Source organism: Perca flavescens, chromosome 13 (assembly GCF_004354835.1).
Source record: "Perca flavescens isolate YP-PL-M2 chromosome 13, PFLA_1.0, whole genome shotgun sequence".
NCBI lineage: Eukaryota > Metazoa > Chordata > Actinopteri > Perciformes > Percidae > Perca > Perca flavescens.
Window position 1 is genome coordinate 21,443,070 of NC_041343.1, and position 12,743 is coordinate 21,455,812.

General features: G+C 38.9%; 1 protein-coding gene across 5 annotated transcripts in view; it reads left to right on the plus strand.

The window, feature by feature from the left end:
• Positions 1 to 12,743, plus strand: part of aff4 (AF4/FMR2 family, member 4) — a 32,299-nt gene continuing 19,556 nt past the window's right edge. For 2 of the 5 annotated variants that reach the window (XM_028595190.1, XM_028595193.1), the window contains exon 1: positions 1 to 350. Coding sequence is in view for 2 of the 5 variants with exons in the window: in XM_028595189.1 (XP_028450990.1) it covers positions 12,390 to 12,406 (17 nt within the window). In the remaining 3 variants the exon portion in view is untranslated. Of the gene's footprint in view, positions 351 to 2,856; positions 2,911 to 12,180; positions 12,407 to 12,743 lie in introns of those variants that run through there. The other 3 variants (XM_028595189.1, XM_028595192.1, XM_028595191.1) reach the window with 2 other exon arrangements.

The following is a 12,743-nucleotide window of genomic DNA, read 5'->3' on the forward strand; positions in this document are numbered from 1 at the left end:
ATATTCCCGACAGCAAGTGAAGGCAGCACCGCTTGCTGCCATCCGTGCATCCAGTCCTGTCTGTATGGTGGTACCTGCTGGCTGCTTAACTTAGCTAGCAGCCTTACCTATTAGACACTTATGTTCAGGGATAATAAAATGAACGACAAACAAAATGAATTTATTTTGTTTTCCACTCGATGCGCATTTGCGTGTTAAGGAAAAGATGGATACTATCCATTCGGTTTTAGTATTTTAGCTGTTACAGCGTTTTGCTGAGTCCATTTTGCGTGTAACTGGAAAAGACAAAGAGAAAAGAGCTTTCCAATAACGTTAGCTAGAATGGTTTGGGCCTAAAAAGAAGACAAGAGGTAAGGATGGTGAATATCACAAAATGCGTTATTTGGTGATTAACTGTAATAAGTGGTTATCTGACATTTTGAGAGAATGTTAATATACATTTCCGCTGAAATTTCCAATGGTTTCATAGCTAGCTAGCCGTTAGCCTAGCCCCAAAACGCTACTAGTAGATTTGGCTAGCTAACATAACGTTAATGCTAAAGCATATATACAGGTAGCTAGTCCTGTAGGTAGCGTGTTAGCTTTTTGCTCAACGGGCAGACATTGAAACGTTAGCTACTTTTGAGTTCCGATTACGACAAACATTTTAGCTACTTTTGAGTTCCGATTACGGCAAACATTGATTGTTGAAATGACGATAACGCTAAATGTTAATTGTATTCGTGCTGTGTCTTCCCGTTCTCGAAAAGTAAGAGAATATCTTGTTTAGTGATCATGTTTTTGTTCGTGTAATGTTGGCTAACCGGTCATGACGTCTGATGTTTGTGTTGTCCCTGTTTTGCCATGGTTAACATACCTTGCACGCCTAAGTTAGCTAACCAATAGTAATTTGTGTTATCAACACGGCGTTAATTATTTGATATTTGACATTTTGTTAAGTGCAAACGGTGAACAGAAGCTGCTTGCAGTTTGTTATTCATATCACTCATCCACTTAAGCTTCGTGATTAAACTGTAACGTTAGATGAACTCTTAAAGTTAAAATACGAGCAACAATTATTTTACTTGCTTTCAGTTTGTCAAACAACAGGACTATTTAACTAATCCTAGGCCCATAACAGTCTTCGGTTTTCAAACAGTGACCAGCAAAAACTTTTGGTTACTTGTCCTGTTAGCATCTGCACATCGAATCCTGCGTTTATTAAATCGCATGGCTCTCAGTGCCACTCCTAGCTGTCTAAAGTCAAAATCCTAATGACCGTTAAATATGAAGGCAACTAAATAGCTTATGTGTCTAGCTTTGGACTAGCAAAAGCACAGCTGATGTGCTTTTCTAGGAAGCCATTTTACGTGCCACAGTTGGGGGAAGGGCCAGAAAATGCATCATAAGTCCACAGTTAAGCAAGTAAGTAACAATTAGGAATATCACTACTACATGTATATAGCAGGGAATACCTTGGCACCCTGATGACAAGGACATAGCAATCAACTTGTTTTTCCTGGTTGACACATCATGGGTGGGGGAGGCCTAAGGTCATGAACTCATTTATGGCAGGTTAGTTGTGAGCTAGCAAAACATTTGTAGTCAGGTGGATCGAGGTTTAGGTTGTTTTTGAGTTGTGGGTGAAGTTGTATATGAAGTATATTGTGTGTGGAAGTGTTAGTTTAAGAATTTTATATTTTAATGCGAACATTAAAATACTCCATGCCGGCACTATTTACCAGACATATTACTCAAAGAAATTGCCAAGTAAAATAAAATTCTCAATACACCAATGGATACCAGCTCAGTCTGAGTAAGCACGGTGGCTGTAAAACATGTTGAATACTCCAACTTGCATTATTAAAGCGCATGTAAACAGCTTAACTAAACTATAGTTTATGACATAGATGGCAATCCTACTGTTTGATGATAGATTCCCTTTTAATCTACCTCTATGTTTAGTGGTAAAAAGAGCAGCTTAAAGCATAACGCCTTTGCTAAACTGATGTTGATGTGGTGAGAGCTGTTTCGGGGATTAAGCAGCCTATGCTAAAGGAATAGATGATATGACCAAATATCAACATTAACATTTGATAATATTTACTCTAAAGCTGTTTCCACATATTAACTCTGGACAATGTCTCTCACAGACCAGACACATTCTCACTTACAGGAAATACTCTTGTTTGTTTAGGCACGGGGTGGCGCTGGGTAGAGCGTGCAGGAGGCAGGGCATGACGTGGCGGTCATGTAGCCGCTTTGTAATTTGGTGGTCAACCGAGTCGCTTGCTGCTCCTTGAATTTGTCTGATGATTTCGGCATCGGCCCTTACCGACAGAAGTTCTCGAATCTCGTCATCTCATCAGTTAGGCTATACATATTTGTTGCCTCATTGTTTAAATCACCCTTCTTATTCACCCTCGGGTGTTTGTTTTCTTTCGGTTTTTGGCGTGCCGCATGATAGAAACGTCATTGCCATGCCCACTCGCTGGCTGTGAATTCTCCACACAATAAGCTGCTCAATTCACACATAGGCTCAATCAGAGATTACACGGTCTTTGTACCCATGAGCTGGAGACCGTTTGATGTCTGATCCAACTGATTCGGGCGTTTGCGTTCTCACATACAGCTCCACTGGGTAATGTCCAGATAATTTCCGGTTTGCAGTGCATGTGTGAAATGGGCTTAAGTTACTACTATCTCACCTAGATGCTCTCTAATTTACAGAAATGTGGCATGGATTGATTTAACGTGAATTGTTACTCTGTAGTACCAATGTGATTAGGTTGGTACCCAACCCTGAACTTGAGCGTTTCCGATGCATGTCATTTTAAACTGTTAAAGCGAAAGCTCATTTTGCATCCTGTGTTTTAGGACGTTGAACAGAGATGAGGCAGAAGCATGTGACTGCAAGATCACATGACCCAGGTGATGTAGTTTTTGTTTAAGGTTAGCACAGAAGCACCTAGGGAAATCTAAAGCCAACATGAGACATGTTTCTGCCTAAATTTAATTCAATTTTATTTGTAGTATCAAATCATAACAAGAGTTATCTCAAGACACTTTACAGATAGAGTAGGTCTAGACCGCACTCTATAATTTACAAAGACCCAACAATTCCAGTAATTCACCCAAGAAAAAGCATTTAGTGCAACAGTGGCAAGGAAAAACTCTTTTAGGCAGAAACCTCAGGTGGTGAGGAAAAGTTCCTTAGGTAACTGCTAATGTCAACTTCTTTCAAGCAACTAAAGTAAACAACCTACATTTAAATACTGTTTTAGTGTTCGTAATAAAGGTCCATATTCCAACTAATGTGGTCCATGTAAACGTGGTCAGTATGTCATGGCAGAGAGAGGTTTTTTTTCTGATGTCTTGTGCTCCCTGTGACGCAGCTCACTGTGAAATTCTCTTCACTTCCTGTTTAGGTTTTGCTCTGTGGCTTCACTATAACCGTTTCCTCTGTAGCCAAGCAAATGGCACATCGTGCAAATGTTCTGTTGAGATGTTGTGGTGACTTGTCCATTCCCGACAGAGGAGTGGGTGCATGTTTTCTTTGGCTTTGACACATCTATTGTACATTGCAGTAGTAGTACAGTGTGGTTATCCAGCCTGGGTATTTGGAAAATGAGCATACCTAGTTCCAGACTAGGACAACAACAAGTAATTGTACAGGATTGTCGGGCTGCCCTCTCAAAACAGAGTGGTGCATGTCCGAATTAACCACATGCTTTTCAATATTCCTTTCATGCTGTCTTTATCACCTCCATCTCCCTTTGGTTATTGAAATGAATTTCATATGCAAAGTCAAAAAGGAATCGTAGCAATCTTCTGGTTTGTTTATGCAGATGCTACTGCATTTAAGCAGTTGTATTCTTTTCATTAACCCTACCCAAAGCAAGACCTAATGGTGTCTTCAGCTAAGACCTGTAAGTTTATAATCAAATCTTCTTTCCTTTTATAAATAGAAGCTTGTTGAAAGTAAGTCGTTTGAAGGCTCTTCCAGAATCTGCCAGTTTAATTAGCCCAAATCTAATCGGACATCTTTTTTTTTTTTTTTATCCCCTCAGTACTGTTGTTCACATAGCAGAAAAATATGTTACTCACTGTGTCCTGACCTCATGCATGTGTTCTTCAGCTTTTGTTCTCTAGGATGTGAGTTAAGCTCTCATGTGGCTATATAGTCCAGTGGAGGTGAAGCTCATTAAGGCCATTTAATTTCAGAGATCTGGCACACATCTTTGCTGTGAGATATACTATTGGTCTGGAAATTATACCATCAGTCTTGGAATAGTGTAACCGTAATACTTCTGATAAAGGCAATGGAGTTCATTGGCACAACATTTTTCACAGCAGGGTAAGTGCTTTGCAGGCAATGATATATGGAGCAGTAACATAAACAGTAAAAATCCAAGTTAGTGAGACCAATATTGCTAACCTAAGCATCTGCACAGGAACCTGCATGGCAAAGACCCCAATTTATGAATCATGCTATTTAATTTTTTCGTCAACTGGTCTCTTCATTCACGTTCACAATTGGTCACAGCATGTATCAAAGCTCATGCTCTGGTGAGTGCGTAGGTTTATTTAGAGGTTGAGAGTAGTAAGCTATAGGTTAGCATGTTTCTATTTGTAGACGGGCAGATACTCCAGTGTCAGATTTAGCCAAGACTGCTCTCTGAGGAATAAGATTGTGACTGATATATGGAAAACTATTACACAGTACAGAAATCTCTATGATGACTCAATAGGGTTGGGGGTCATTATGGACTATTCTTGTTATCACATGATACATAGCAATGACTGTCGTGGTGTTCTGTTTAAGTTGCATGATGCCTTCCATTTTAATAGTCATGTTTGAGCTGGGTTATTGTAGTTTTCTGACTAAGGAACGGTTAATTAATGCTTTTTGGCAAGTAATAGACTATTAAGTGGAGTGTTTCATGTAAGTAATCAATGATTCAGACTAAAAGAGAGCCTGATATACCAAAGTTGAGGGTTGATCTGTTTGCCGAAGCCAAGATGGATTTCACATGGCAAGTGCTTATTGGCATTACATTACACTGAGCAATAACCAGTGAATTAAGATAATGAAGCCTTATTTAAACGTTTGACAAGGGCCATTTTTGCAGTATAATCAAAGGCAATAACCTATTGCTCACACATTCACAAAATTGCTCGTCCTGCTCTCGCTACTACTGTTGTGTTTAAGAAATGACCAAACAAAATTCAAACCATAATAATAATGTTGTGCTTAAACGTGGAGTCTGCCTTTTCTGCCAGAAAGATTGTTGATATTTGAACTCAATACACAAACTAATACACATAGATATAAAACATATAATACACCCCTCCTGTCAGTGCTCGTTCCGAATGTTGTCATGTGCCAGATTTACTGTGCCTCTCGCTCCCACTGTCTTTCTCTTTATCCATCCATGACCTTTCCTCTGTCCAGTGCACGAGCACAAACAGAATAGTGTTATGCGGTTCGGTCTTAGCCACGTTGTCCCCCCCCCCCCCCTTTTTTTTCTTTTCAGCGCATACATAGAAAGGACAGCTAGCGGAACGGAAAGAGATATTTGCTGAATATGAGTATAAGCCTATTGGATTAAATTCGCAGACTTGGAGGAGCTATCTTATATATCACAAAAACTTTAGTGACAATTTTGTTGTAGCAGTATAGCCTATATATTCTCATGTAATAATCCCTGACATAATTAATCACTCTTGAGCATCTTTTGTTCATATATTTGCTTGTAAAGCTACTTTTACTCAAACAGTCTGGATAATTTCACCGTTAACCATAAGAATTTACAGGACATTGGTAAGCATTTTCACAATTACAGAATGATTGAGCTATCCAACATTATAAAACTGCACGATTTGAGTAAACAAAAAGGTGTGCTGTGTGCAGACAGTCTCTGTGTGCCTCCAGTCTCCACATTGTAACACCCTTCACTTTACAGACAGCATTAACAAAACATTAAGCCACTGTGTCTTCAGAAGCTTTTTTATTGTTTGCTGTTAACTCACTTTACATTGTCTTTGCGATCTTTTTTTTCCCTCACACAGCGCCTTCGTTAAGTCTGACACCGCTCACAAGCATTTGCTCTCCTCTCTTGCTTCACCACTCGCACACTGATGTCACTCACTCAACGCACCTGCCCTTGTCGCTTTCACTAATTACGGATTTATGCTTCTGTGTTTAATCAACGTTGAATCTGCCCTCTGAATTACGCTACTCCATGGATGTATTAAGCGCTACCCTTGTAACGACGTCCACCAGTCCAGTTAGTCTGGTAGCGCTTGTCGCGTATGGTCACATGAGTATCGGAAGTGTAGAGGGGTTCAGAGCATGCAGACTTTAAGAAGAGGCTGTACAAAGTATATTTAGTAACTTAATCGCTAGTTATTACATTACTCCCCTCTTAAATGCCATTGTTTATAAGGGAATACAAAATGTATTATTTCAATAAGAATTAATTTTCCTATTTAATTTGTACTGTTGACCAAAGCTGAAATGTCTATTTTTTAAAAGATGGTAAAATATTGTTACTTCAAAAAAAAAGTAAATTATTTTTAATGTCATAACTTTTTGTATTTTGTTCATTTTCCTTGGTAGTCAAGTAGGTACATGATAACATTATATCGCAGTATTGTAAATCGCAATATGACTTTTTCTCCAAATGGTGCAGCCCTGCTTAAACTGTAGTGATCAAATCCTATTGTATGTTGAATCAATATTGACTCAAAGCAAAGGGAGTGAACTCTTACCATAGTTCAGATATAGGTGAAGAGGGTCATGCGAAAAAAGTAAATGCCTCACGACAAGCTTGGTGTGCACATTGAAGAGCTTGAATGACTCAGGTTCTTTGGAAATGTTGACTAGATAGTAAAAGGTTGCGTGTCATATGCCACTAACAATGTGGCAGGAAAAAGTACCTTGAGCATTTGTGCCAAAGCTGCGAGTGACCACATTTTCTTACTGAGCTCGTCTGAATTTATTTTTCAATAAAAAAAAAAAAAAATCCACATAACCTTTCCAGGTGGTTACAGCTATGTATGGTGTTTACTTTACCATGGATTATTATGCTGTTTTGAGGAGTCGCGGGATAAGACAATTTGGTGATGGAAAAAAGATATTGATCTAAATGTAAAACCCAGTGTAACATCTCATTGCACTTTGCTTAGTTATTTTTTGATCTTTGACCTGTCCTGAAGGCATATTGCAAGGCTCGACAGTAACGATTGCCTGGTTGTCCTTGGCTTCCAGATTGAGTCAATTGGCAACCGTTTCATGGCCTCTGGTTTCCCCCTTTGGCAAAAAAAAAACCAAATCAAAAACTGGAAAATCTTTTTTCAAAAGAAGTCAGTATTTTATTTGGTTGTCTCCGTAAAGTTTAAACAATAGCTACGTTCATGCGCAACACAACTTTTCAGCTGTTGTGCGACAGCTTTCCACACATGCACGTTTGCCGTGAAAAGATACAGGCAACGCATTTTTTTTGTTAAAGTGCCTGGTATCTATCGGTCAGAATAGCAACGTGGATTTCGGTGCCTTGTTATGGCGCCACTTAAATGTCTGCGCTGCTCTCTGAAGCTCCGAAACAGACGTTGGAGGCAACAGAAACATCGCTGCATGTCACGCTAGTAAACACTAATAACCCGTTACTCTTGGCAGCAGGTAATGTTAGCTACAGTAGTAACTGGATTAAACACGGTTAAAATGCTGACAGCTAAATGGTGTAAAAGTGACTGTATTTCACTGCAGAGGATTCCAACAGCAGGACGTACAACCGTCTGTCGCTAAAGCTATGAGCTAACAGACACAAACTAGCACTTTGTCACTGCTGTTGTTGGAAAGAAAACAGACTTGAATAAAGGTTGCGTTTACTTAAAACTGGAAAACCTCGTGGTGCATTCAATGTTATTGTAAAATACCCTTTTCTCATCTGTTTTTGTCGTTTTAACAGCATCGTACTGGTAAAAGTAATTAAGTTATAGTTAATAAATTTTATAATTTAAATTCCCCCTCTTTGTGCTGATCATTGTTTCATTATTAAAATGTGTTATAGTTGCATATGAAATTAATTTCAAAACTTAAAGTATAAAAGTAATATAAGGGGGGGAAAAAAGGCATTAAGGACAAAAGCTTAGGCCTCGCCACAGGGGCCTATAGTGCACTACCCCACCTCCACAAAAAAATGTTCTAAAGGCCATAATGACTGTTATATTAAAATGTTAATGTTTAAAAATTTGGGATGCACCTGTTTCAGCCGCATTTATGCCCATTGAAAATGAACGCATTTTAGTACAATGCAAATACATTAAAGAACCATATGTGTGTACTGCTGAGCATTAACATGTTTCATGGAGCAGAAGATATGACTAGTTGCCTATAAGTATTGTAATTAGCTCGTGGTACTTGGTTGTGCAGAGTTTGCGCCGCATTCAAAAGGAGTTGTTTTTGCATCCAGCCATTTTGAAAAATTCTTCCAGGTACGGCCAGGGATGTAGAAGGGTTGGCTGGTCTTCCTGGCTACCAACCTCCTCGCTGGTGCTTGGTTGGGACGTTTTGCTCGAGTTCTTTGAGTCTCTGCCATGGACATCAGTTCATACTAGGCTACGTACATCTGCTATTTCCTTGCTGGAGTGTGACGTGATTTGTCATGTGCAGGTGCGATGGATCGCGTACAAACCAATAGGGTGTTGGAATAGTATATGTTTATTCTTCTCATCCAACCACGATCAAATTCACTCTATCCAGATGGCGCCATTTATCTGGATAGGTTTTAGTTTTTTGTGTTTTGGACGATGACAAGCCGGAATGAAAACAAGCCGAGTTGTAATAGGAGTGACGAGGCTATTTTTAAAATGTAAGGAGTAGAAAGTACAGATAAATGCGTGAAAATGTAAGGAGTAGAAGTAAAAAGTCTGCTGTGAAATAATTACTCCAGTAAAGTATAGATACCCAAAATTTACGAACAAAGTATTTGTACTTTGTTACTTGACACCTCTGATTCTACTCCACTTTTTCAGTAAACAGGTTTGCTAGATTTCAAATATAAAAACACTCCTAAATGAATCTAAGATGAATTAGTTTTGAAATGCAGAACAGTCCCAGCACTGGGCTCTTATTGCTAAATGCTATCCACTCCCTCTGAGTCAGACAATGCACGCCTGCTGAGTGGAGGCATTCCAGGCAGTGAGTCAGTTCAAATGCTTCAAACCTGCCTGAATGAAAGGATATAAGCAGTTGTTTAGAGAGCATGTTTTGATATGTTAATTAAAGCTAATCTTAAACTGCATATAAATATTATTTTTTTTATTTTTATTTTTTTACTGAAGCAGGAACTAAAGAATTCTGAATATTCACTTAATCCAGATTTTGACATTGTCTTCTTCCTCAAACATCATCAGCTAAATACTTGACATAAAAAGAAGAGCGAAAATTAGGCTTATTCATTACTCCTACTATTGTCTGATTATGTCAAGCTAATGTATATTACCATTTGTGTTTCCTACGGAAAGTAATTTGATTTTGTAAGAGTTTTGATTTAAAGTCACTGCGTTTTCAAAAGTCATTGCCTTTTTGGCAATTTCTGATAGTGGCCTTGTCCAAGCGGCATGTGGTCTTGATGGCGCTCGTCCCCAAACAGCTGCTTATATGAGGCAGCTTTGCAGCATTTGAATGGACACTCCCTCTGGAATGCTTGCTGTCAGCAGGTTTGCTTCAAAAGCATCAGGGGAGGTGGCACTGACTGCCCATCTGTACCCATTACTGACAACTTGTTGTTCAGATGCATTATAAAATACTCTTTGCAAACTGCCTTTGTATGAATGCAGGAAACAGTTTGACGGTTAACAGTTTTGGCGGGTTGTTGTATAAAGATGAGTGATTTAATATGATTTTCTTTTTTTTTACAACATCCACGATTCACATGAAAACGACTTGGTGTGAGCTATTAACGTAAAATTGGGCCCATTTGTAATTGTCAAGATTTTTAGACTCCATACTATTTTTTTTTTTTTTTTTTTTTTTTTTGGTATCACAAAGCTTTGTAGGTGCTCAGTTGCGTTTTCTACGTAATATTTGTTATTGATTAAATCAACCAAATAGCCTGCTTCCATTTCTAAAAATAAATGGCATATACAGTATAATTGATGTGCTGAAAATACCTGATGTGCTGATAAATCCTTGCCTGACTACGCCTGGCAAGTATGAACTTAAATGGAGAGAGGAATAGATATTAAAATGGTGTTTTAGATTAGATAGTATTAAATTTGAAATGATTCAAAACAGTACAGTATTTCCAAAAACACGAGTCCCTCAGTTCTGTGCAATCGTAAAGTTTCTATTAACGACCATTTCTACAGACAAGTTACGCATTTCAAAATGTCACAAAGTGATCAACTGAGTCAAGGGAGTTTCCCAAATTTGGATTTCATCATTTTATGTCAGGACTTGCTTTTGCATTAGCCCTTAAGTGACACCATACAGTACATCATAAAGATTATAAAATGATCTGACAAAATCATTATGCATGTTGCCCAGAGTGGAATCTTTAAAAAAAAAAAGAAAAAAATTGGTTCTTTATTTTGCACTTTATTATTTAGTACTTTATTGCAACAGAATTCCTGAATGATCACATAAAAGAAAACATTCATAATTCAAAGCAAGTCAAAGAGTGTAATAACTAGAAGATAAAGTTAAAAGCTATATGATGAGAAGAAAAAATAACAAAGACTTTGTGTACTTGCCTAATCCAAACTGCTAAAATGTGGTCATGTTTACTCGAGTGAGTTCACTTGTATAGTCACAAACTACATAATTTGCCTGGACGGTTTTAACAACAATCTACGATATACAACACCCGCACTCCTTAGAGCTTTGATTTGGACAAGGAAAAACTAATATGAGAAAAAAGGGGACATCGCAGGATGACCAGCAGAGCAGAGAATCCTTCTCCCAGGACTGACAGACATGCAACAGATATTTTACATAAAGTAGCAGCACAATGGGGGAAAAACAGAATCACAATCGTAGGTACATTTTAAAAACCTTAGCGTATAATATTATTAATCAGTATTAATCATGATCATGTATAGCTGATGAAAACTCCTCCCGTTGTTACAACCTGCGCCCTGGAAACGGCGCACTGTCTCTTTAACAGGCTGCACGGGTGCTCTGCCCTGTGCTAGGGCATAGTGGGGGAGGGAGGGAGGTTGTTGACGGGAAGATGGGCCCTGATTGGCTGGGCCTTACAGAGGCCAGTGACATCACATGGAGGAGAGGCCCTGTGGTGTAAAATAACATCTCCTTTTATGGGACGAGGTGGATCATTCCATTCTCGGAGAGAGGTGAGATTTGGTTCCCCTCTCAGTGCTCCCTTAATGCTGTCTTCCTCCCTGTAGATTTTTTCCCCCTAATGGCCTGTGAGGCTGTTTTGTAAATTAATATAGCTAAGTAAGTATGTCTTGGATCAAGCTTATTTATTTCTTTATTGTTAATCCTCTCTTCTTAAACCACCTCTTTTTATCACGTTTTGTTTTACGATTATTCATTTTGAGTTTTAAGCTGTTTTTATCATTGTCTCGCCTTGATTTAAGACTTTAAGGTGTAATTAGTGAGATTATTTTATTTTTTAAACAGACATGTATTACAATGTTTCCGCAGTCTACAAATGCCTCATCATCACTATGCTTTGTTGTGTTGAGCTTTGTGCCTCAGTAAGTGCCTCTTTTTTTTCTTTAATTCATAATTATTCTTTATCATGCTTTAATTTACTGTGATTAATAGATCCCTCTACTCCTTGCTGGGCAGTTTTTCCCCATAGCTGAAGATTAAAGTTGGCCCACAGCGTTCTTAGCATTAAGACAAGAGGCACCACCAGGACTGTCTCACACTCTTGTGGACTGGAGACATGCCAAATCTCTCTTTTTATCCCATCTTTCTCTCTCTCACACATTCCCTCCTTAACATTTATGCACTTACCCACCCCCAGCCTTTTTTCAACTCTTGTTCTCCACACATGCCTTAACCTCAAAACACTACAGACAGAAACAAAAGCTGCGGCCCTCTAAGACTTCACCTAGCATGTGACTACCCCCGCTATTTGCAGACGTGGTATCTACCGAGAACGAGCAGTCACCTCCCCTCACTAAGTCAGATTTGTCACCACTCCAAGGAAATACACTGTACCTTCGAGTCGAGTAAAGAAACTGTAGTTACACTCTTCCAGATGGACGCCCACAGATACATTTAGGGAAAAAAGTGCCAGGTTGTCTTTACTGCAGGAGGTTGGCGTAGAAATTTAGGCTGACAAGTCATAACGAGAATACTTCTGAATCCCTGGGAGATCCTTTGAATCCTCCTCCCTCTTCCTTCCAATGTTTCAGTGGTTGGGGCCATGGCCTCTCAGTCAGGGTAAGAAATGCACGGCTAGTTGGCTGCTTTCCTTATTTCTCTTTGTGTCTGGAAAGAATAAAGCACTTTTCTTAATGTTCACTACGTTGTACAAGTCATACTAAAATGTTTTGGATGGTCTAACTGGCTGTCTCACAGAATCCCAGACTGGTATTCATGGTGTTCAGATGACCACCATTCCTTTTTTTTTTTTTTTTTTCTTCTGGTTGTGTTAAAGACATGGCCTGGCTGTTATATTGTGAGTTAGAAAGAAACAGATGAGCTGATTAATTTAGGTACAGAGTGAACTGCCTCTTCAACTCTACAGACTTTGACCTTTTCAGTCTGGCACACCATT